Genomic DNA, 27,161 nt, shown 5'->3' on the forward strand with positions numbered 1-27,161 from the left:
TTTTTCTCTAATCTTGTCTTTACAATTTATTTCATTAATTTCATCTTCAATCACTGATATCCTTTCTTCCGCTCGATTGATTCAGCTATTGATACTTGTGTATGCTTCACAAAGTTCTCGTGCTGTTTTTCAGCTCCATCAGGCAATTTATTATGTTCTCTAAACTAGTTATTCTAGTTAGCAATTCCTCTAACCTTTTTTCAAGGTTCTTAGCTTCCTTGCATTGAAGTAGAACATACTCCTTTAGCTTGGAGGAGTTTGTTATTACCCACCTTCTGAAGCCTACTTCTGTCAATTTGTCAAACTCATTCTTCGTCCAGTTTTGTTCCCTTGCTGGCGAGGAGTTGTGATCCTTTGGAGGAGAAGAGGCGTTCTGGTTTTTGGAATTTTCAGCCTTTTTGTGCTGGTTTTTCCTCATCTTTGTGGATTTATCTACCTTTGGTCTTTGATGTTGGTGACCTTCAGTGGGGTTTTTGTGTGGACATCCTTTTTGTTGATGTTGATGCTATTCCTTTCTGTTTGTTAGTTTTCCTTCTAACAGTCAGGCCCCTCTGCTGCAGGTCTGCTGGAGTTTGCTGGAGGTCCACTCCAGACCCTTTTTGCCTGGGTATCACCAGCAGAGGCTACAGAACAGCAAAGATTGCTGCCAGTTCCTTCCTCTGGAAGCTTCGTCCCAGAAGGGCACCCACCAGATGCCAGCCGGAGCTCTCCTGTTATGAGGTTTCTGTCAACCCCTGCTGGGAGGTGTTTCCCATTCAGAGGCTCGGGGGTCAGGGACCCACTTGAGGAGGCAGTCTGTCCCTTAGCAGAGCTCAAATGCTGTGCTGGGAGATCCGCTGCTCCTTTCAGAGCCAGCAGACAGGAACACTTAAGTCTGCTGAAGCTGCGTCCACAGCTGCCCCTTCCCCCAGGTGCTCTGATCCAGGCAGATGGGAGTTTTCTCTGTAAGCCCGTGACTGGGGCTGCTGCCTTTCTTTCAGAGATGCCATGCCCAGAGAGGAGGGATCTAGAGAGGCAGTCTGGCTACAGCGGCTTTGCCAAGCTTGATTCGGATAGATTTTATGTAAAGGATAAGTTAACCTAAGGACTATAAGAATTACTAATTATTAAATTCCTAAGGATATAAACCAAATGACAGCTGCTATTAGATAAAAACAAATGATTTTGGTAAAGAGTTACTAAAGATGCTTCTAGTAGGAAAGATACACGATTTCTAACTGAATGTCCTATTACCAACAATTCCTCCTCTGGGCTCGGATAGATTTCCGGGCATTGGCTTTCTCAGTCATAAAAATAAGGAGCTAGGTAAAATGGCCTCAAGGGTCCCTAGAGCTCCGAAAATTTATGGCTATGGAGGATGAATTCAATAATTAAACTGAAGCCAAAACCAAAGAGGTCATGAGGTAAAAATCACATGCCTCTACATCAGACAAAGCAAATGAATAGGGCTCTCTGTGAAATTATGTATGACTATAACATGAGAAACAGAAAGTCAGAAGTGTGAGGCCACTAAAGTACCTAATTTCTGGGATAAAGAAATCATCTAAGTATATACTTCTCCTGTATGCTCTTTCCATCTTTTCTAGTAATCGTCCCTCATGTCTACCATAAGCAGGTACTTAATAGGGAGAATTGGTGTTTCTTACCTATGAATAACCAAGGCAAGCAAATTTCTACTTTTAAATTATATTATATAGTGGGAAAATCTGTGCCTGTTCTTCTTTGGTGCAAAACAATTTGCAGTGGAATTTTTTGTATTTCTGTGAAAAATAATTAAATAAGTACAAGTATGACACTACTTCAGAAGAATATATATAAATGGAGAGACTGAGGAACATTTAACTGTCAAAGTATGCCAAATTCAAGAATGCAATCAGACTAGAACATCCCAAAATGCAATTTTCTTCATTCTTTTTTTCCTTTTTTCCTTCAAGCTGTTCATTTCATACATAACATTTTATCCCCCAAGTGTTTCATTTGCTCCATATCTGTGATTTGACATTTAATTAGCTTTCCAAAGTTAGGCAAGAAGTATTTGCTCAAAAACAATGGTATAAGGAAATGGAACAGAATAAACCAAAGTAATTTGGACTCAGATTATACTTTCACCCTGGGATTCTTTCATATGTCATTTCTAAAGGTAAAATTAATTCATCAACATAAATGTTAAAATCTTAAAAATCTTTCACAGCAATAACTGTTAAAGCTATCCACAGATGGGGTATCATATTCCGTGATCCCCCAGTTATCTCAATTTAAGAACTTAGAAATACTTGCACAAATAGTTTTATGTAATAGGTTCATTTCATATAACAGGGTCTTAGAAACCTATTATTAATTGATTAGAGTGATCTTTTGAAGGGACAATAATATAAACAAAAAAGCAAAAGCAGTTGTAGGAGGAAAACTGATAGTACAACATTTAATATATAAGATGTTAAGAGTCTAGATTTCTAAAATAGAAATACTATCTGATATAAAGAGAATATACTTACTGTCAAATCACTCTCACGTGAATACTAACAGCAGACAGAGGCAATGCTTTAAATAAATAAACTCAGCTGTTAAACAAAATCCGAAAGGACTTAAAGATCTCTAGTGTTTTGTCTGCTCGACTCACTGAGTAACAATGACAATACTAAATTCACAACTACAATCAAGATCCTTAAACTATTCAACCTCAATAATGAGTATAAAACTTACTCTCTAAATCTTTTGCTGTGGATTTTGGTTATTGTTGAAGATGCCATTGGACTGCCTATTCCAGAACTAGCTGGAGAGCCTTGTGACACAGGTGTCATACAGTACGGAGAGTTCTGACTTGCTGGAGAGAGTGAAGTATCACTGGGCATGCTCAGTCCAGTATCTGTGGAGATGTGGAGTGAAGGGAAAAAATTTAGAAACTTCAAATGCTGAAAAGCTCTACGTTGATCAATGTAATTTAGAATGGCCGTTGTCTTTTGGGTCATTTCCAGATTTTCCAGAAGCTAATAAAGTGGGCATTTTTCATATCATAAATAAACATGTTCCATACACTAAAAAAATTAAATTCTCCTATTGTCTGTTGAAGTATACTCTTAGCCAGGTGAGGTGGTGCATGCCTGTGGTCCCAGCTACTCGGGAGGGTGAGGTGAGAAAATCGCTTGAATCTGGAAGTTTCAGGTCAGCCTGAGAAACACTGTGAGACTTCCATCTCTTAAAAAAAAAAAATTTCTTCTCTCTCAAAAGTTAAGCATAGCCCAGAAGTCTCCACAGGGGCGAAGAAGAATATACATTATCTAAAACATGTATTCCTAGAGAATTTACATTAAAAAGCAAAAATCTGCACCTCTTAGGCCAGGCCTGGTGGCTCATGACTGTAATCCCAGCACTCTGGGAGGCCAAGGCAGAAGATTACTTGAGGTCCAGGGTTCAAGACCAGTCTGGCCAACATGGTGAAACCCCGTCTCTACTAAAAATGCAAATAAATTAGCTGGGCATGGTGGCACATGCCTGTAGTCCCAGCTACTCGGGAGGCTAAGGCAGAAGAATAGCTTGAACCCGGGAGGTGGAGGTTGCAGCGAGCCGAGATCGCGCCACTGCACTCCAGCCTGGGCAACAACAGAGATTCTATCACACGTACACACACAAAAAAATCTATACCTCTTTCCAGATCACATTACTCACTTCCTCATTTCTAGTTTTCCATCTATTTCTTAGAAATCTTTTTTTTTTTTTTTTTTTTTTAAACTTCCCATTATTGCTGGCATTGACAAATTCTACCTCACCCTCTCCACACCACTCCTGATTCTCCAGGCACCACTCCGGTTTCTCTCTTATTTGGTCTTTGCTTCTGTGTTCAAGAAGCCACATTATTAAATGCCATTTCTTGACTCTACTGTCTCCTTCGTTTAGTTACTGCTTCTTTCCCAAACAGCCAAACTCAAGAAATTAGCTCGTATTTGTATATCTAGTCCATTAATTAGCAAAGTTACACATGGTTTTTTTTTTTTCTTTCTTTCTTTTTGATACAGGGTCTCACTTTGTCATCCGGGCTGGAGTGCAGTGGCATGATCTCCACTCATTGCAGTCTCGACCTCCTGGGTTCAACCAATCCTCCCACTTTAGTGCCCCAAGTAGCTTGGACTGTAAGCGTAAGTCAACATGCCCAGCTAATTCTATTTTTTTTTGTAGAGACAGGGTTTCGCCTTGTTGCCCAGGCTGGTCTCGAACTCCTGAGCTCAAGAGATCTGCCCATCTTGGCTTCCCAAAGTGTTAGGATTATAGGCGTGAGCCACTGCGCCCAGCCCACATGTATCTTCTTACCTTCCTACTAGGCTGTAAGTTCTTCAACAGCAGGACCTGTCTACTATATATATATCTTTATTACATTCCCCAACGTCCTCTTGCTACTCTAGTTACTAAAATACATGGGGTAAGCATTCAGTAAACATTTGCTGAATGAATGGATGGATGATTACACCTAAAAACAGGGAATCATTAAACTGAGAATAAAAGCGAACCCTAAACAAACTTCTCTGGTGAACAATCCTTAGAAATCAACTCATTTTTCTAAAAACAATGAAACATTGTTGCTTAATCTACATGTAAACCAGATTTAAATGTGTTGCAAAAACTTGGGCAATAAAGATATACTAGCAGAAAAATATTTCTTCTGTGGTGGTATAAATATTAGAAGAAATCTGTGGTTTTGCTAAGTTACCAATTGGAATCATGTGTTGCTACTTAATGTATGACACTGAATCTTACTGACCAACTAGATTCTGCTTTGCAATTGCATTCATTGTGGCATTGTGGCATATGTATTAATTCCACAAAAGCAAGAAAATCAACAAAAATGACTCGATGAAAAATAGCCCCACAAAGAAAGATAGCCAACAGTGTTCTGGACGTAAAAGAAAACAAAATGAAAATACTTGTGACAATTCCAGAGATCTCGTGCATTCGTGAGATCTTAATTTTGAGGGTTCACTACAAATTCAGGATTTAAGCCTCAAAAATGTCATAGGCCTACTATATAACATCTGTCCCCTTCTCTTTAACCATCTCCCTACAAAAGCATCTTTAAAAGAAACCACTCTAAAAAATAAAGAGATTTATGTAAAATATGGAGCACATCTTTCAATCAGGAGCATAACTAGTGATAGCTTACATATCTATTAAAATATTTCAGACCATTCCATGAGAGGGGAGAAAGGGGGACCTCCTTACCTTCCTGGGAAACAATCTCCTGTGGCAAATCATCAATAAAATCTAAGTGCATTTCTGTTGGTTCCTCAGATCCCAAAAGATTATGGTCCACAGTTAAGCGCCCCTTCTTTTCCTCTCTTTCTTTTAAAATAACCTAAAAGTTATACCAGTCTTTAATTACTGATAACTCTTCAACTATGTACAAATGATGACAATATACATTAAACACAGGTATAGTAGTTCACTTAAACATGAACATGAGAAGTTTGGCTAACTGGCAAAAAGGCAAATGTTATTTCAGACACTGTAACTTGAAGGAAGTACTGCACACAAAATAAAGAAAAGCAATTATATTATAGAATATACAGCTATCAAACCATACCCATCTGATTCTTTAAATCCTGGGTGACAAACTAGTTTCCAAAAAAAAAAAAGGGTAAATTAAAAAGTTTAGAACCCAGGTCATACAGTTACACTTGATTGACATTCTACAGTTTTCAATTATCTGGAACCAAATTATCTCATTTTGAACCTCTTAACAATGGTGAGTTAAATAAAATATGATGCCCAATTTATAGATGAGAAGGATGAGAGTAAAATGGTTGCCTAAAATGACATATAGCACTGAACTTAGTACTGAAATCCAGGGCTTCTGATTCCTGGAGTCTAATGTTCCGGGATACTAAATATTTAACTTTTTTTTAACTTTATAGAAATAATTCATTTTCCAGGGTCCCGTTCTACACAGAAAGACAGTCATGATACTGATGATATCCTGAGCTTCTAATTAACACATTATCGTCAAGATTCATGTGTATGAATACTTCTCACAACAATCCGTTAGCTAAGACACCACAACCTACTTTTACAAAACAGATTAAAATCTTTATTCATCTTATAAAATAAATATCCCACCAGATTTTGGTTTACCTTTTTAAGTGCTGTGGGTCGTTTTAGTTTTGCTATTTCCTTCTCTTTTCCTTTTTTTGCTTTAGAAGAAGCAATGTCCACAGAATTAAAGGATGTCAAACAGGGCTGACTTTTGGTTAAAGGTTTTCTATTAGTAGAGTCTTTAGTGTGAAAAGAAGCTGCAGTAACCACTAAAAACAAAAAGGAACATTAGTTTCACCATTAGGGCCAATCCCACATACTTTCAAAATTTCCAATGATAACTACAAAAACAAGAACATCCTCCTCCCATGGAAAAAACGACATCATAACAGTAGGAGCACTACACATGGCTAGGCAGTGTCCCTCAGATACAGCTTTTACCTATCCTTTAGAGACTAAGCCAATGCAATGAACCAATTTAGAGGTCCATTAGAGGGATAAATAATTAGTTCTACTCTACTGTACAACCCTCAGACATGGCAATTCCTTGCAACTGGTCTTCAGTCAGAACCATTCTACCTTTGAAACTTCACAATGCTGCACTCGTTCTTATTCCTACTGAATCTGGTATTTGTCCTTATGTAAGATATCTTATCTATCACTTCTCTCCTTATTTCAGTTGGTCAGTAAAGAAAGATGATTTTACCCACTCAGCTGTACTCAGTCCCATTCAGTAATTATTTTTATTTATTTATTTATTTTTTGAGATGGAGTCTCACTCTGTCGCCCAGGCTGGAGTGCAGTGGCACGATCTCGGCTCACTGAAATCTCTGCCTCCTGGGTTCAAGCAATTCTCCTGCCTCAGCCTCCCGAGTAGCTGCGACTACAGGCACATACCACCATGCCCAGCTAATTTTCGTATTTTTAGTAGAAACAGGGTTTCACCATGTTGGCCAGGATGGTCTCAATCTCTTGACCTTGTGATCCACCTGCACCAGCCTCCCAAAGTGCTGGGATTACAGGCGTGAGCCGCTGCACCTGGCCTCAGTAATTCTTTCATGTCTGGCTGATACCCTCAGTTTACACGGGCTTTTTCCAATCCTTTACTATTCCTAAATCCCCAACCTCAATCCTCTCACTCTAGCAGAGCTTTCCTGCCACTTCCCTGAGAAGATGCTATCCAATACAAACTTACAAACCACCTGAAAGGGGGTGGCAGACATCCTTACTCGTGTCCAAGGCTCACTGACTGTCTCTATTCTTAATATCCTATCTCAGTTTCTCTAGGATCTAACTCTATTCCTATACCCTTGCATCTTTCAAGTTCCTCCCCGACCCTTGACTTTTTTCTTGATCCCCTAATAAGATGCTAAAATTTTTCTATCTAAAACTAAGAAAGGGTTTTTTAAAAAGACAAACCAACTAAACCCTTCCCTTGACTGACTTCCCTTCAAGCTAAAGTGCCATCATTCCCCTTTCCTTCCCTATTAAACTTCTAAACAGTTTTTCTCTCATTATCACTTTTCAAATTATTACAATTTGACCTCTGCCCAACCCATTCTCCTGAAACTTATTGTCAAGGTCACATATAATCTTGCAATTGCCAAATATAATTCTCTGACTCTTCACTCTAGTTTTCTTCAGCATTTGGTACCAAGGACTACATCCTTTTCCTCAAAATTCTATCCTTGCCTTCTGTAACATTACACTCCTTTATTTTTCTTATTCTTTCTCAAATCTATGTTTCTTGTTCTTCTTCCTCTCATCCTTTAAATGTGAGCATTCCACAAGGCTTTGTCTGTGAACATCTTTTTCCTAATTTTTCTTTCCCCCAACAATCTGATTTCCACAGCTTCAACAATCATCTGTATTTGAAACTCACTGACTTGTAACCTAAACTATACATTCATAACTATATGCTAAATAGGAACCACCAGAATCTCCCGTGCTAGCATTTAAAATACAATAGGCAGCATCTGCTCTTCCCAACAAAATTCTTCTATAATCCCTATCTTGTGTAGTAACATCGCAGCCCTTATCACCACCACAGTCATCCAAGACAGAGAGTTTGGAGTCATCATTGACCTGTTTCCAGATCCATCATATCCCTATAATCCTTCTTCATCATGATCAGTTTCATCCTTTTCTTGAACATGTGTATATATGGGTATACATATATTTAAAAAGATATATATAAAACAATATATAGTTATATAATTTCTAATAATTATATATTAACATTTAGCAACTGCTAAATATGTTTATATATGTATATTAACAGTATGTGTATATACAAACATATATTTAGCAGTATATACTGTATATATGTATATTACATATATAGTGTATTGTATATAGTATATATGCCATATATAATATAACATATACAGTATACTGCACATATAACATATATACATTATATACCATATATGTATATAATATATACGGTACATACACTGTATATATGCATATAATATATACGGTATATATACTGTATATCTGTACATATATAAACAAATACATTAACAGTTACTAAATAAATCGAAGTTGTAATAAGCCATCTGACGTATCACAGGTTAACAATCTCATCTCCATAATAATATTAAACATTTATTGAGTGATTATAACCCGGATACTCTAAGTACTTTACATATATCATCTCATCTAATTCTCAAGACAATCCTGAAGCAGGTACTCTCACATTAATGTGAGGAAACTGAAGCACAGGAAGGTTAAGTAACTTGCCAGTGAAACACATGGAAGAACAGGATTTAAACAAAGGCAACTGGATTCCAGAGCCCCTGCTTTTAGCTACTAGGCCACACCCCTCCAGAACACTGCTAACTCAGTTTTATTCCCTACTTTTCCTCTTCAGTGAGAGATTACTGCCACTCTCCCCAGCTCAACATGCAAGTCTAAAGCTTTATACACATTCAGTACTATTTGTAATAATAGTTACTCAAAGCAAAGGTTGACAGTGGACTGGTAACTAGATAGGTTTAAACATTTTGCACACAGGTTAAAATTATACATTGTAATTTATCTTTCTAATAAGTAATAGTCCCTTCACACAGGATCAGAAGAAACACAAAATTCAATTTTGCCTCTCAGCATCGGTGCTGGTACTGTACATTGGTACCTTTCCTGTTCCTTTGTTCTATTCCTCACCCTCTAAAAAGACAATGAAAAGAAATGAGGGAACATGGAAAAGCTGAGCTCTAAATCTGACAAGGTTTGTTAAAATAGAAATTACTGTTTCAGTAGAAAGCCAGATCATTTTCCCATATACACACACACAATCTGATAAAAACCCTTGTTTGCAAGTGAGTTTTAAACTGGATAACGTAAGAAAGCCAGATTACTTGTGATTTTTTAAATTTCAATTTTGAAAAAGAAAAAAATTTGGGTGAGTCAAAATGCATACCAACTGACATTTATGCAGAGATCTAAAGAACCTGAGGGAAGCAAACTATGCTGATACCTGGGGAAAGAGCGTCTGAGGTAAAGGGAATAGCAAGCCCACAGATACTGAGCTAGGATCAGGCTGGGTGTGTCTGAGGACTGCTAACATGGCTAGAGCAGAGTGTGTTAGGACAAAATGGTGACAAAGGCAAAAAGGTAATAGGGTCAGCTAAAATATGGCTTTAGTTAGGAGCCTGGCTTCATGCCAAGTGAAATGAAGCACTATTAGAGGATTCTGAGCAGTGAAGTGATATAATCCTGCTTACATTTTAAAAAGGTCACTTCTTTTAACACAGACTAGAGGTTGGGGGGAGGGAAAAACAAGTAGTAGTAAGGAGGCTACTCAGTATAGTATTATACAATAATGGGGGCTACTGTGGTGGCAGGAAATCTGGTGAGTAGTTAGAGTATGGATATGTTTTGCAGGCAGGACAGACAGGATATGTTAAAGGACTAGGTGTGGAAAGAAAAGGAGCATGGAGAATTTCAAGGTTTGTGGTTTAAGCTGACTTACTTAAAATACACACACACAAACACACATACATATATACACACACACACACACACACACATATATACATACATATATACATACATATATAAAACTTTTAAAATTTCTAACATATATTACCAGAGACAAAACATCTAACATATATTACCAGAGACAAACAGCAAATTGCTCAGACTAATGACATCACCTGTATATGACAGAGGTCTGGTGTTAGTAATTTGCCGTGCTTTCATTGCTTGCTGTTGTTTTTCCAGAGCAGCTAACATGTCCCCCAAATCTAGCTGCACAGGTGTTTTATTCTTTTTTCCAGCTGCTTTTGATAAAGCTTCCTACAAAATAAATATAAAAAATTAATGCTTTTGTTACAGTATCAAAGTGTGGCATTTTAAGATGACTATATTTATCACTCCTTCTATTTATTCCATCGAACCTAGCAAGTAAAGTATCGCATTTGTTCATAAAAAGGAATATGTACCTGTAATTTTTTTTGCTCCATACTTATTTCTGAATATTCTTGAGCTGTGGCAAGGGCTGCTGCTAAAGCTTTCTTCTTCTGACTTTTTGCACGTTTCGGAACTGAGGTGGTAATGGGAATTGGAGTCTGAACTATATTGATTGGTGAGTTTTCAGGTAAATCATCCAACTATGATAACCAGAAAAAAACATTTGTTAGTGACCCCATAAAAGTCAATCATAAGGAAAAAGGATCCAGAATGTGGGATGTTCTGCAGTATAACTGGACTAGACTCTTCAAAGAATTCAATGTCATTACAGAAAAAAAAAGAAAGAATTCAATGTCATAAAGAACAGGATTTGACAGTGGGACCATTTCAGACTGGGAAATAATAAAGGGACAAAACAGCTTAATGCAGAGGGTGATGGTTGCCTGGATCCTTGAATGAAATAAAACAAAATATCTCCAAAGTAAAATTTTGAAACAACTGGGAAAATTTCAGTACAGACTGTATGTTGCATGATGATATCATTTAATTAATGGTGCTTTAGTAACAGAACTGTGGATTTCATAGGGAATTATCTTTGTGCAGGCTATGCTGGAAAGAAATACTAAAGATAGGTACTAAACACCATCTCCTGCACACTCTGCTGCTCCATGTGCCTTTACACTTATCTTTAATATTTCCCTTCAACATAGCCATTGTTCAAAAGATGTTATATTTTGCTTTTCTTTTTAAAGAGTCACTTACAACTTTAGAAGAAAGTTTTTGTTGAATATTCTCATCCTTAGCATTTCCATTCTCATTTAGTTCTTGAAACCCATCTTCATCCTGAAATATTTCACATTTTAAGTAAAAAGAGTTCAAGGCAAACTCCTAAAAAAAACTTTTTCTAATGCTTAGAAGTATTGAAAAATGAGGAAGTTATTTCTTGTATTCTACTACTGAATTATTCAAAGTCAGTCTTAAAGAGGAAATGTCATTTCTCACATGCTAAAACATAAACAATTTAATTATTCAAGGATGGCGGCATATCCACACATCTCCATTTTTTGGATTTCTGCACCTACTATTTCATTTTTATTAATAGTTCTACCTTCAGATGGGTGGGTAATTGAAAAGAAATTCAAACTGGATTTTATCACATTCAGATAATTTGAAAAAGTGTTTAATAGACAGCTTCATGTAAACTTTATTAATATATTCCTTGTTCTGCATTACTCCACATGATTGTCAATAAGGTTTAAAAAATTTTCCATTGAAATTAAGTTCTTAATATCTTCCTTTATCCTGAAAATTATATCTAGTATCTTTAAATATAAGTATAGAACCAATAGTACAGGTGAATACATGTACTACTATTGCCAGATCTGGATATGTTGAAACTATTCTTGATAGAGTAATTGAGATACTCTCAAGTCCTCTGACTCAATTACTAAACTTATCTAACATATTATTGATTTTTTTTTTTTTTTTGAGACGGAGTTTTGCTATTGTTGCCCAGGCTGGAGAGCAATGGCACAATCTCAGCTCACTGCAACCTCTGCCTCCTGAATTCAAGTGATTCTCCTGCCTCAGCCTCCCAAGTAGCTGGAATTACAGGCACCTGCCACCATGTCCAGTTAACTTTTTGTATTTTTAGTAGAGATGGGGTTTCACCACGTTGGCCAGGTCTCAAACTCCTGACCTCAAGTGATCCGCCCCACCTTTGGCCTCCGAAAGCGCTGGGATTACAGGCATTAGCCATCACACCCGGCATATTATTCATTTCTATCCTCTGACCTCAAGTAAGTTTTCCAGTTTAATCTCCATCTATTAACTCATTTAATAGAATTTATGATCCAACCAAAATGAGCTACTCAAATGAGTTTCCAGAGATATGTGGTGAAAAACATCTTGACACATACAAATTCTACTTGTTCTTTAAATTCATTTCAAATGTTACCTACCCTGCCACAAACCCAAAGTGACCTGTCTCTGCGCTCAACTCTAACCACACTCAACTAAGTATTACGTGTGTATATGCCTACGTTCTCCTACTACACAGCAACGCTCCCGAAGATAGCAGGTCTGTTCACCTTTATGTATCATTCAGAGCACCTTACTGCACACATATAGACCACCAATAAGAATCTGTTCGATGAATAACAGTGCAATTAGGATATGAGCTGTCTATCAGAGAAAGTAAAACATCTTTCCTCCTCCTCTAAAACTCTCCTGGCTGACAGCACAACTTAACTAGATTGAACTACTCAAATCTGAAAAGCCTTTCAAATGAATTGAGTAACAACAAAAATTAAGTGAAAAAGCTCCATACTAAATAAAGTCCACATGAAATCAAGTTCTACCTCTACACATTACCTCAAAATGGTGAACACACAGGACAAAAATTTATAAAAATAAACATCAGTAAAATTAATGTTAGATTAAATATATATAACTAAGACAAAAATGAGTTAATACTTCTGAGTAATTTATAATTTAATACTAGAATCACTAAGACATAAAAAGTATTCATAATGTTCACAATGTAACACATTAATTTCTTAATGGGAACATTTCCTATAACAGCTTACAAATAGAGTTTGAAAAAAATACCTCAAAATATAAAGACTCAGAATTAGGATCGCTTCTATGGGATTGACTAGAGCTTAAATGCTTATTATCTGGTCTCTTTTGCAAATTCTGTCTTCTTTCTGAGGAAGTACTGTGTCCTCGGCATCTGAATCCAACCTAAGTAAACCCCAGAGGGGGAAAAAAAATCTAATTATTTTTAAATAAATGTTTCACTCAAGTATATAACATACCGGCAGAAAAGTACGCACAAGTGTACAACTCAATAAATTTTCACGAAGTGCATCACTTATTTTAAAGATCAAGTTTCTGACAAATAAGGTACTTATAAGTAAAACAGAAAAATGAGACGATTAATGCACATTACTTTTTTCCCCTCGACATGAATATTTATTAGCAGCTTTATTCACAAAAGTGAAAACAGGAAACAAACCAGATGTTCTACAGTGGGTGAACAGTTAAACTAACTGCGGCAGATCCAGATCATAGTATAGAAGTCTGTATCAACCACAAAAGGGAATAAACTACAGTATTGATAAACTCAACAACCAGAGAACCATGGAAGTGAAAAAGGCCAATCCCAAAGACTGTACAAAGGCATACAAAATTATTGAAACAGCAGAATTAGAAAGGGAGAACAGGTCAGTGAACTCTAGGGCATAAGGAGCAGTTGGTGTGGCTATGAAAGCCAATAGGAGGGTCCTTGTGATGATGAATCTGTTCTGTGTCTTGACTGTATCAAGGCCAATATCTGGGTGTGATATTGCACTTTAGTTTTGCAAGATATTACCACTGGGGGGGAACTGCATATTACTTACTTTTTTTTTTTAGAGACGTGATCTTGCTCTGTTGCCCAGGCTGGAGTGCAGTGGCTTGATCATAGCTCACTACAGCCTGAACACCTAGGCTCAAGTGATTCTCTTGCCTCAGCCTCCCAAGCAACTGGGACTACAAACACATGCCACTATACCTAGCTAATTGTTTTATCTGTAGTTTTGTAGAGACAGGGGTCTCACTATGTTCCCAGGCTGGTCTTGAACTGCTGACTTCAAGCAATCTTCCCACCTTGGCCTCTCAAAGTACTGAGATTAAGGCATGAGTCACATGCCTGGCCTTTTATATTACTTTTTAAGTTAGGATCTTACTCTGTCACCCAGGCAGGAGTGCAGTAGTGCCAACAAGGCTCACTGTAGCCTCAACCTCCTGGACACAAGTGATTCTTTCACCTCAGCCTCCCAAATACCTAGGACCACAGGTGTGCACCACCACACCCAGCTAATTTTTTTATTTTCTGTAGAAGCAGGGTCTGCCTATATTGTCCAGGCTGGTCTAGAATTCCTGCGCTCAAGGGATCCTCCTGCCTCGCCTCCCAAAGTGCTGTGATTACATGCATGAGTGACCGTGCCCAGTTACTCTTTAACTACTGTAAGTTTTCTCATACTTGCAGTTTATTTTTTTATAAAATAGATAAAACAATTAGGAAAATTATTTAATAAAAATCTTGTTTCCAAGATTTAAGAGAATAAGCTTTTCATTCAATCACATAAATTAGTATTATTATTGTATGTTAGGAACTAAAATGTTTCTATGTCCCAAAATTGATGTATTAAAATCCTAACACTCCCTCTGCCCATGAGATGGTATTTGAAAGTGCGGCCTTTGGAAGGTGATTAGGTTATGAGGGCAGAGCCATCATAAATGGGATTAGTGACCTCATATAAGGAACCCCAGAGACCTCCTTCACCCCTTCCACCACGTAAGGACAAAGCTAGAAGACAGTCACCTAGGAACCAGGAAGCAGGCCCTCACCAGACATCGAATTTGCCAGGGCCTTGGACTTCCCACCCTCCAGAACTGAGAGAAATAAACTTCTGTTGTTTATAAGCCACTGAGTCTACAGCATTATTTTATAGCAGCCAAAACAGACCAAAAAATCCCATTAACAAATCTGCAAAATGTTCAATTTTCATGTGGGCAAGAAAAAAAACATTACGCATTCTAAGACTCTTAAGACATTTCAAGTTCCCTCTCTTAAGTACCAAATGCAGCTAACAGAAAATGCCTCTCTTAACCAGGACACTTAAAAGATATGAAAAATACGATCTTCAGTAACAGCTACTCCAAAATTCTAACAACTGCAAATTGGAAGCAGACCTGGAGAGAAGGTGCTGGTATGCAGGCCTTGGGTTCTGAAATCAAACAGATGCACACAAAGACCTGGAACCACCTGAATTCTTACGCTTGCTGTTGTAAACCAGAATTAGTATATATGCATTAATGGTGTTACAAATAGTAAAACTATTTCCTTTAAAAACAAATGCAATCTGATTCTTACACTTTGAGACATAAAGCACCAGGATTAAATTAAAACCCCCAAACTAATGGTCCCAACAAAGTTCATGTGAGCCAAATGTGCAAGTATTCCAATAAACTCATTAATGAATCAATAACCTCATGACATCTAAATATTTTGTCAGCTCTTCTAAAAAAGAGTTTTGTTGATAGAAAGAGGGTATACTGAACAAAACAAAGCAGAAGCTACAGCTCTGAATATATATTAAGATTCTTAAATGAGTAGCACAAAATTAAAAATTTTAAAGTTTTCATACCCCATTTACAATAATAAAAAGGAAAAAAATATTAGAAATTACCACTATGTACAAACTTATTTAAGGAAAACTTTGCAACACTTCCATTTGTTGACTGACTGATTGATTGACTGCTTAACTGAGACGGGGTCTCTCTGCTGCCCAGGCTGCAGTGCCATGGCGCCATTATAGCTCACTGTAACCTGAAACTCCTGGGCTCAAGCGTTCCTCCCACCTCACTCTCCCAAGTAGACAGGACTATGGGTGCATGCCACCATGCCTGCCTTACACCACTTTTCTAAAGAACACCAAAAAATGATTCAAGCCAGGTGCGGTGGCTCACGCCTGTAATCCCAGCACTTTGGGAGGCTGAGGCAGGTGGATCACTTGAGGTCAGAAGTTCAAGGCCAGTCTGGCCAACATGGTGAAATCTGGTCTCTACTGAAATACAAAAATTAGCCACGCGTGGTAGCAGGCACCTGTAATCTCAGCTACTCAGGAGGCTGAGGCAGGAGAATCACTTGAACCCAGGAGGTGGAGATTGCAGTGAGCTGAGATTGTGCCACTGTACTCCAGCCTAGGCAACAAAGACTTCATTTCAAAAAAAAAAAAAAGATTCAAAAATAGGAAGACATACTGTGTTTGCATAGAAAGATGACATATCATAAAAGGTAGCTGATTCTAAGTTTATAGATTAATTTAAACACCAATGGAACAGAATAGAAAGTCTAGAAATGGATTCCAATATATTTGGGAACTTATTAAGTGATAAAGGTAATTAAAGTCAGTGAAGAAGGGACAAACTTTTCAACAAATGGTGCTGGAAGATTTTAAAGTCACTTCGAAAATACAAAGTAGGATAATATCTCACATCATATACCAAGAAAAACTCCAAATGGAATAAATATTTAAATGTAAAGAAACAAGGCCATGAATACACTAGAGGAAGAAACAAGCAAATTCCTTTACAGCCTTGGAGTAGGGGCTAAGCTTTTCCAACTATGATTTAAAACACTTTAGAAGCCATCAAAAAAAAAGGACCAATAGAGTCAATTTATAAATACAAACTTCTTAACGTTTTTTTTTTTTTTTTGAGACAGAGTTTCACTCTTGTTGTCCAGGCTGGAGTGTAATGGCACAATCTCGGCTCACCGCAACCTCCGCCTCCCAGGTTCAAGCAATGCTCCTGCCTCAGCCTCCCTGGTAGCTGGGATTACAGGCATGTGCCACAACGCCCAGCTAATTTTGTATTTTTAGTAGAGACGGGGTTTCTCCATGTTGGTCAGGCTGGTCTCGAACTCCCAAACTCAGGTGATCCACCCACCTCGGCCTCCCAAAGTGCTGGGATTACAGGCGTGAGCCACCGCGCCCGGCCTTAATGTTATTTTAAAAATAAACTCTGCACGGCAATAATCATGATAATAATGAGCAAAGTAAAAAATAAAAAGGAAAACCTAGCAAAATATTTGCAACTTGCGTTACATATTAAAGACTCCAAGTAACTTCAGGAACTTGATAAAAACTTGATCAAACTGATTTTAAAATGTACCTCAAAAAAGAAAGAAATAGATCAAGATTCAAAAAATGAGCAAAGTATAGGATCAGGTAAGTTCACAGGAAAAGAAGTAAATACAAATGCTCCTTAAACACATGGAAGAATGATCAACTACATTAAGACATAATTTTTATCTAACTGGCATACACCCCAAATCCTGAAAACACACTGTATCTGAAGCCGTATGATACTAGGCACTTTCCACATTGTTGTTGAGGATGCAGACTGATACAATCTGGTGATATTTACCAAAACAACACATGAATTTACCTTTTGACTCAGCAGTCCCTTATCTAGAAATTGATTCTATACATACACATTTCTAAATGACACAGCAGCATGTTTACAACAGCAACAGTTTGCAAACAACTCAAGTATCCATTGATAAGGCTACAGAAATCAACAAGGGTATATCCACACAATATTACGAGTTGTCTAAAAGGAAAAAGTGTGGAAGCCCTTTACGTGGTAATATGGAAATTATGAAAATGTCTCCAAGATGCACTGTAAGTGAGCAAAGGAGAGAACACAGTAGATATGCTCTTTTTTTGTAAAGAAAGAACAAAAATAAGATATATACATCTATTTACTTATAATGAAGTGAAAAAACTCTGGAAGACTACAAGAATTTACTCAAAGTGGGAGAGGTATAGGGGGAGAGGGGAAGTCAAGGAGAAGCAGGGGTGAAATGAGACTTTTACATTGTATATAATCTTTTTTTTTAAAATCTCGTTTACTTTTCAACCTATTCTATAAAATAAAGCCGTTTTAAAAGATTTCAAGTTTTTGGATTCTTTCCATCATTTAAAATTAGACGTATACCAGACTAAAGAAATGATCTATGTTACTCAATGTTAAAACACTGGTAAGGATGTTTAAAACTCCTGTAATTAAACAGCATGGTACAGGTGCAAAAATCTCATAAACTGAACAAAACAAATAGCCCCAAAACAGCATATAAGAAATCAGTAGGCCGGTCACGGTGGCTCACCCCTGTAATCCCAAAACTTTGGGAGGCCGAGGTGGGTAGATCACAAAGTCAAGAGTTTGAGACCAGTCTGGGCAACATCGTGAAACCCCGTTTCTACTAAAAACACAAAAATTACCCAGACGTGGTGTTGGGCACCTGTAATCCCAGCTACTAAGGAGGCTGAGGCAGAAGAATCACTTGAACCCGGGAGGCGGAGGTTGCAGTGAGCTAAGATCGTGCCACTGCATTCCAGCCTGGGCAACAAGAGCGAGACTCTGTCACAAAAAAAAAAAAAGAAAGAATAAAAGAAAAAAAGAAATCAGCAAATCACTAAAATGGAAACAAAAACCAGGGAAAGAATGTTAGGACAACTGGTTAACTACTTTGAAAATCCACTCCATTTTGTTTTACCATGGAACAAAATAAATCTCAGATAAAAATGCCCTGAAATATTATATTACAAAAAGTAACAGAACATACAGGTCAATATTTATTTGATTTCTAAAAGATGTCTAGAGTCTAAAAACAATCAGAAATTGCAAAAAGGGAAAACATTTTGACTTAAAAAGATTCTGCATCTCAAAAATCAAACAAATACACTTAAGTAAAGTACAAGGATAACAGCATCAGAAGTAGAAAGCAAATACATTGTCAAACATCTGGCTCCAGTTCTTTGGTGCCATATATATTTGCAAAGTTTTCTTTTTTGTTCTTTTAACATTCCTCATCAGTTTTGAGAAAGAGATAAAATGTTTTTCATCTGAGTATTATTTCCTCTCTAGTGAGCTACCGATAGCAAAACCAATAGTACTGAAACTGTAAACACAGGTAGGACTAGCGATTACAGTCTCAGCAGAAAATTTCAGCCCATATGTAAGTATTACGTAGAATTTGTTTATCCAATCTGTATAAATGATTCCTCTTTTAGCTCTTTTGTTTTTAATCAAATAAAGTTAGACTGCCTCACCAGCTTGCCACAAATGATTTATTTTTGCAATAACCACAGGGAAGAGTGAATTTTGTTTTTTTGACAGCCTAATTAATGTTAAGGTACATATGAAGTACAGGTTGAGTTATTCCTTATCTGAAATGCTTGGGACCAGAAGTGTTTTGAATTTCAGATTTTTTCAGATTCTAGAGTATCTGCATATACATACTGAGGTATCTTGGGGATGGGATCCAAGACTCAACACTGAAATTCACTTGTGTTTCATATACACCTCATACACATAGCCTGAAGGTAATTTCATACAGTATTTTAAATAACTGTGTGCATTACACGAAGTTGTGTTAAGTACTTATGTACAGAATTTTCTAGCTGCGGTGTCATGGCACTAAAAAAGTTTCATATTTTTCAATTAAAAAATGGGCAAATGATCTGAAGAGTCATTTCTCAAAGGAAAGCATACATGAAAAAATGCTCAGCATCACTAATCATTAGGGAAATGTGTATCAAAACCATAAGGAGGTATTTTCTCGTCTCAGAATGCCTATTCTATTCTCGAAAAAAATGCTGGTATGCTGGTGAGGATGCAGAGAAAAGGAAACTCGTATACACACTGATCTTGGGAATGTAAATTAGTATGACCACTACAGAAAATAGTATAAAGTTTCCTCAAAAACTAAAAAAAGAACTACCACATGATCCAGCAATCCCACTACTAGAGCCAAAGAAAAAGCCATCAGTATGTTAAAGAGATATCTGCCTCTCTTGTTTATTGCAGCATTATTCACATTAGCCAAGATATGAAATCAACTTAAGTGTCCATCAGATGAATGGATGAAGAAAATGTGGTGTATATATATAGAATGGAATACTGTTCAGCCATAAAAAGAACAAAATCCTGTCATTCACAGCAACATGGATGAGCCTAGAGGACAATATGTTTAGTGAAATAAGCAAGGCACAGAAAGATAAAGAACACACGTTGTCACTCACACGTGGAAGTTAAAAAAGTTGATCTTACAGAAGTAGAGCATAGAATAGTGGTTACCAGAGGCTAGGAAGGATTGAGGGAGAGGGATAGGGAGAGGTTGGTCAATGAATGCAAAATTACAGCTACAAAGAGGGAATAAATTCTAGTGTTCTATAGCACTGGTAGGGTGACTACAGTTAACAATAATTTATTGTATATTTTCAAATAGGGGACAGGATTCTGAATGTTCCCAAAACAAAGAAATGATCTATGTTTGAGATGATGGATATGTTAATCACCCTGATTTGATCATTATACATTGTATACATACATCAATATATCCCATTATACTTTACAACTATGTACAGTTATTACGTGTCAACTAAAAAGAAAAAAGTTTCAGATTTTAGATTTGGATTAGGGATCCCAATCCCAAATCCAAATGCTCTAAAATCTGAAACTTTTTCTTGAATGCTCAACCTATATTCCATTCCAGGGAGGCAAAGGAACAGGCAAATAGTTGGCATATTTAACCCATTAGTAACTTGCTCCTATTTAAGTTTATTCACAGATGAATATATCCATATAGTCATATGATAGTTTTAATTCCTTAATAGAGTTAAGGAATCCAAGAAGGCCATCTAAAAAAATGAAAAGGAAAAATAATGACCATTAAACAACTCCCTGATTTTACAGCCAATCAAAGCAGGAAGTTACAGTTATTTGTAGTTCATGGCAGTGCACAGCTCCCTCTCCTGTACTGCAGTTACACCTTGTTCCTCTGGGCCTCAGGAATCTGCCCTGACTACCTCATGGCAAGCCATCACTATGGCACTGCCATTAGCACAAAAGGGTATTTACAGTCAGGTAAAGACACGTGGACAAGGCTACCATCCCTAAGATCAAAGAATCAATATTTAAAGCACAAAATGCTTTTGAATTTTTATGTGGGAAAAAGACATGGCAAATGAAACAGGATTAAAGGGCATCCTTTTTTAACATTATAAAATATTTAAATATATAGAAATGTAGAAAAATGGTACCATATATACCCACTCAACACTTTGCCATTTTGTTTCATTATTTAAGTTTATTAGCTAAGCCATTTTAAAGTTACACGATAGTTCACTTTCAAATCACTCAATGTGCATATCCACTACACCACTGTAACTAACAAATCTAAAATGACTCATCTCATACCTAATTAATTTTCTCCACCGTAATTCGAATTACCTGTGAATTATTTCTTTGTTCAGTTTGCCTTCCACCTCTAGAAAATGTCTGATTTTTTTCCATCCAAGGTTTTTTCTGAGTTGCCTGGCAAGTTACATTGGACCAATTTACACCACCTATAACAAATACAATTTTAAATTATAATTTACTTATAAAAGACAGGAAAACCTAAATTGACCTGACTTCATATACTGAAATTCAGTCACTAGAAATGCGATACTGAAAATTTTTCTATACACCTTTTTTTTTTTTTTGAGACGGAGTTTCGCTCTTCTTTACCAGGCTGGAGTGCAGTGGCGAGATCTTAGCTCACTGCAACCTCCGCCTCCTGGGTTCAAGCAATTCTCCAGCCTTAGCCTCCCAAGTAGCTGGGATTACAGCCGCTCACCAAGTCCAGCTAATTTTTTTGTATTTTTAGTAGAGATGGGGTTTCATCATGTTGGCCAGACTGGTCTCGAACTCCTGACCTTAGGTGATCCACCTGCCTCTGCCTCCCAAAGTGCTGTGATTACAGGCGTGAGCCACCTTACCCAGCCCTATAAACTTGTAAGTAGTACTACAGTTCTTAGTAATACAAGTGTCCTCTTACAGAATATCTCCAGTTGGCATTTTCTCAAGCTGATCAGCAAAACTGTACTTCCAAATTACCTTGAATCTCTGCAAGATTTCTAAGTTTTGTTTGCAATATCGGCACGCCTCATGCTTAAAAGGAAAACTTTGATAATGTACAAAGTAGAAAGTATAGCAAAAACACAATGCAGAAAATAAGTACCTGCACACATAGATGATTCCACATGCTAAAAAAAGAAACAAAAAGACAATTATACTCTACTTGAGAACCAACATTATGTACTTTGCTAAATGTTTTATAATTTAGTGTGAAGCATGCATATCACAATATTATCATACTTATTCATAAATGAACATTTTTATTAATAAAATACAAAATACATTTGTAACTATCCTATTACTGTAGTAATTGTTAATGAAAACAGATACTTAAGCTTTAGCAGAGGATGCAAAATAATAATACTGATATCAATGACCAATAAAGAAATCAAGACGATGCCACATACATTCATGGTCCCAGAATCAGGATTTCTCACAGCCCCTGCTGCAGGCTGGTTGTTGCTGTGTTTGGGACTGCAGTAACCACTGTCACTGTCAATGTCAGCTTCACTAGCCCCCTGCTCACTAGAAGATTCAGCAGTGGGGTGGGATGCTCTTCTTCTCCTGCCCTTGGACTTCCAGAGCATTGTGGCAGTGGTCTCTGAGAGAGACTTGTTAGCGATATCTGATGGGAAATCTACAAAGGCAAGGAAAGTGTGACAATTCTTTGTGATGAGCAAATTGATAAATTCTCATTAAATCATCATTAAGATTATAAGAAAATAGATACCAAACTTCATAAATGAAGAAATAGGTGACAACTTTTTGAAAACTTCATTAAAAGGTAAGATGTTCCTGGTAAGTTGGTTAATGTTTTTTGTTTTTCTTGAGGCAGGGTCTCAGTCTGTTTCCCAGGCTGAAGGGCAGTGGCACAATTTTGGCTCACTGCAACCTCTGCCTCCCAGGCTCAAGCAATCCTTCGATCTCAGCCTCCCAAGTAGCTGGGACTACAGGCATGCACCACCACCACACCGGGGTTATTTTTTGTAGAGACAGGGTTTTGCAGGGTTTCGCCATGTTGCCCAGGTTGGTCTCAAACTCCTGAGCTCAAGCGATCCACCCGACGTGACCTCCCAAAATGCTGGGATTACAGGCATGAGCTACCTCACCCAGCCTGTATGTTTTTATTATGAAGACAGACTAAAATATATCACTAAAATACTAAAATCGCCATCAACCATTTAGGAAAGAGAACGTCATCAATCTTTTGAAGGTTGCTGTGTGTTCCCCTCCACTACTATACCATTTTCTTAGCCCAGAGCTTACCATCTATTCTGAATTCTGTGCATATCATTCCTTCACTTTTCTTTATAGATTTACCATGGATTTCTGTATTTCTAAAACCTAAATCATATAATTTTCCAGTTTTCAACTTTATTTTAAAACACCACTTTGCCCATGTGACTTCTCACCCCTGCCACACCTCAACACTGGCTTTGAGATTGTGGTGCATATGTTATAATTCATTAATGCCACTGGAATCTAGAATGCCTTCACATGAATATACCTCAGTGTACTTATCCTTTGTACCACTGATGAGACACCTCAGTTGTTTCGGAGTTTTGCTACTAAGAACACTATTACTGTTGACACTGATACACAGACACATGAATGTGCATACATGCATATGTAAGTTTCTCTACGGTAAATACTGCCAGAACTTAGGGGATGCACATATCCAACTTTACTTGATGCCCAATCATTTTCAAAGGTACTTAATAGACAGTTATACTCCAACAATAGTATATTCACCCAATGATCCATATATTCATTAAATACTTTACATTATCATCCAGACTGTACCTAATCTGTTGGGTATAAAATGGTGGCTCATTGTGGATTTTAATTAGTATGTTCCTGCTTAATAATGAGGCTGATCTTTTTTTTTTTCTTTTTTTGCTTTTAGCCACAAGTGTTTTCCCTTCTGTGAAGTTTTTATTAATATTACTTTTGAATTATCTGACTTCTGCCATTTTTCTGAGTTATATTTCTTATTTCACAAATTATAATTGCAGCAAGACATTCCAAAAAACAAAAAACCAGACTTTCTTTGAACAAATTACAAGTTTTCCTTTTTCCACATTTCTGCCCATTCATAATTTTTATACAACACTGATTTAATTTTGAGTTGTACTCTGCTTAATATGACGTCATGTTATGACAAGTCTTCATAATTATAAGATGACTCCTTATTATTCCACTGAGAGGGTGTCCTGTACTTAGAGTAGTGTCCAAGCAGGACTTGTTACCTGCTACTAGTGGACACTATGAAAGCTTCAGCACTTTTGCTGCACTGCAGCAATATGCACCTTTAATCAAATAGCCCCCTCTCTTTCTAGGGGGAGGCTCCATTTGGACACATTCATAGGAATGAGATGGCTGGGTCCAAAGAAAAATTCCTATATTCCTGCAAAATTGTTTAGCCTACCAGCACAGTGTTCCATGGGCCCCAAGGACAGGGTGGGATCATTCTCTTATCGATTCATGTTAATTCTTTACACATCTCATGCTAATCCTTTGTCAGTTATATACATGGTAAAAGTCTTTTCCAAGTTGGGGCCTATTCTTTCACTTACTTTTAATAAACAGAAATTCTTAATTTTAGAAACAGTTCCCTCCCTGCAGTCATAAAGTTATCTGCCTATATTTTCTTCTATCATTGGGCTTCCCTACGTCCTTAATCAATCTGAAATAGATTTGCATGGGGCACAAATCGGCAACGCTCTTTCTGTCATCTTCCATATACACGTGTTTTCATACACATGTGGGGTCTGTTTCTAGGCTCTCTGTTCTGTTTGACTTTTGTATACTGCATCGACAAAATAAACCTATAGGAATTAAGACGGCTTTATAAGTTTCCATATCTAGAAGAAAAGTTCTTTTCCAGGGATGTCTTGGGTCTTCTGAGACCACTGTTCCTTTATTTTAGAATTAGTTTATCAAGCTTCCCCAAAATTACTTTGAACATGATATTTAGGTTTTTCTTAATGTCCCATAATAAAGACTTATAACTTTCTTTTTTATTTTTCTTTCAAGACAGTCTTGCTTGGTTGCCAGGCTGGAATGCAGTGATGCAATCTCAGCTCACTGCAACGTCCGCCTCCCAGGTTCAAGTGATTCTCCTACCTCAGCCTCCCAAGTAGCTGGACTACAGGCACCTGCCACCACACAGAGCTGATTTTTGTATTTTTTAGTAGAGATGGGGTTTCACCATATTGGCCAGGGTGGTCTTGAACTCCTGGCTTCAAGTGATCTGTCTGCCTTGGCCTTCCAAAATGCTGGGATTACAGGTGTGAGCCACCACACCCAGCCTAGTCTTACTATTTTCTGCCTACACATCCCATACGTCTTCTCTAAGATTTCCAGAAACTCTCTTTTTCAGTGTTATTGTTAATGACATCTTTTTTTCAAATTTTGTGGGTGGCAAACTGAAATGCAATTAACTTTTGTATATTATATTAGATCCAGCCATCTTATTATAAACTCTTTTTAAATAATGAGCTTGTGTTCAAATGTAAAAATCTGTTACAAATGGAAAGACATTCCTAATAAACTATAATATTTAATTTGATCTCTGCTTGATACCAATTAATCCTCAGAAATTAAAAACTTAACTGAAGAATAAAAATACTAATAGGATGTACAATATGTAATATTCTATCCAAATTCACCTTTATCTTTTCATTTTCTAATTACTATGCCTCAGAGTGTCTTTGTGGTTAAAATAACAAGCAACATAAAGAAGTAAGGATATTTTAAAGCCTTCCCAGGGTTAAAAGCACATAGCAATGGGTCACTATGACTAAAGACAACCAAACCAGAAAACTTTGTAATATATTACATTGTGATTCTTTTCCATAGCCACTCCAAGTATTTGTCAGTCTGTTAATCTCAAAGATGCATGCCTTTATGCTTTAACCACACAATAACTGTACTATCAGCAAGACTTTTTAAACTGATTTTCAGATCCTTTCTCTGCTCCTAATAGATCTAAGCAACCGTAAAAAGATAAATAGATCTCCAAAAGAAAAGGTATAACCTAAAAAAGCATAAGCCATCTTATTCATTTCAACTCAGACCTCATTTGAATGGAGGCTGTACAGAGATAGAAAAGCTAATTATGACTTTGAATGGATCTTGGTCTTGGATCATGAACAAAGACTGTTTACTAGTGTCACTGACTATGGATGAGAGGAGATAAACATCTACTCTACAGATAATAAACTGAGATCAAGGATACAAAGTGAAATTTCATAATATAAACTGCAAAAAATAGCACATTGTAAGAATATTAATTCTTGTCTATTACCAGGTGAAAGCTTTTTTATTTAATGCCTGTACAGTCCTCTAAAAATGTTTGACAAAATGATATTTGACTAGTTCAAAATTTGTACTTAACAGGATATAGATGACATACATAGGTTTGGTTCAGATCTATGCCAAAATATGCCATAGAAAATTTGCTAAGTTCTTTCTATGAAGATGTATAGGATATTAGGATGTTTTATAAAGGGTTTTAATCTAGTTATAAAAACATGTACAATTTTAATTTCAACCAAAATGAGCTCCTCAAATTTCTATAGTATCTGCAAAATTCCATCTCTGGTTTCTGAACTACTCCATTATTACAAAAGGAAAAGGACACCTTAAACCCGCCCAAAATTGTACACAAGGCCAGCAAGCAAATTGAAAGAACATTAAGGATACAGATTGCTTTATCCTTCCTAGAGAATTTCACAAAGTGGCAGGACAAAAGAAAGGATGAAAGTCTACAATTCTGACAAGTGGTACAGACCACAATTATAAAGTGACAAATGAAAAAAGATCAAAATCAGTGATGCACATGTAAGAACCCTTGCCTTACCAGTTTGCTGTGAAGCATCTACCAGAAGCACAATTTTTGATCGACTATCGGGACCTGCTGCACTGGTTTCTTTCTGAGTAGCTACATTTTTCACCAGCGGCCTTTTGCTTTTTATATGCTGTTGTAAAAGTTGTTGCTGATTTAAAAAAAACAAAAAACACACAACTATTCAATGTACTAAACATTATAAAATACACATCTATTACAAAATACAGCTAAGTATATGTTCAAAATTCTTGGCTTCCATGGGGCAATAGTATTAGGGTTTCATGAAATACCTGCAGCAAAGCATAATAGGCTAAACAATGTATTATACACACATTTCACTTTTTCAAATAACAGC

The 27,161-nt window shown here is 36.9% G+C and overlaps 1 protein-coding gene across 2 annotated transcripts in view; it reads right to left on the minus strand.

Annotated features, from left to right (window-relative positions):
- The window catches only part of LOC116272732 (selenocysteine insertion sequence-binding protein 2-like), a 44,969-nt gene extending 17,832 nt beyond the window's left edge, over window positions 1-27,137 (minus strand). The window contains exons 1-11 of one of the 2 annotated variants that reach the window (XM_031661505.1): window positions 26,819-27,136; window positions 22,362-22,591; window positions 22,058-22,082; window positions 21,286-21,401; window positions 13,048-13,182; window positions 11,200-11,280; window positions 10,470-10,637; window positions 10,182-10,323; window positions 6,121-6,290; window positions 5,212-5,344; window positions 2,704-2,866 (exon numbers count right to left, since the gene is read on the minus strand). In XM_031661505.1, coding sequence (XP_031517365.1) covers window positions 2,704-2,866; window positions 5,212-5,344; window positions 6,121-6,290; window positions 10,182-10,323; window positions 10,470-10,637; window positions 11,200-11,280; window positions 13,048-13,182; window positions 21,286-21,401; window positions 22,058-22,082; window positions 22,362-22,541 — 1,313 coding nt within the window. In that variant the 5' untranslated portion in view covers window positions 22,542-22,591; window positions 26,819-27,136. Of the gene's footprint in view, window positions 1-2,703; window positions 2,867-5,211; window positions 5,345-6,120; window positions 6,291-10,181; window positions 10,324-10,469; window positions 10,638-11,199; window positions 11,281-13,047; window positions 13,183-21,285; window positions 21,402-22,057; window positions 22,083-22,361; window positions 22,592-26,818 lie in introns of both variants that reach the window. The other variant, XM_031661506.1, reaches the window with a different exon arrangement.
- Window positions 27,138-27,161: the final 24 nt, after the last annotated feature.

Source organism: Papio anubis, unplaced genomic scaffold (assembly GCF_008728515.1).
Source record: "Papio anubis isolate 15944 unplaced genomic scaffold, Panubis1.0 scaffold177, whole genome shotgun sequence".
Lineage (NCBI taxonomy): Eukaryota > Metazoa > Chordata > Mammalia > Primates > Cercopithecidae > Papio > Papio anubis.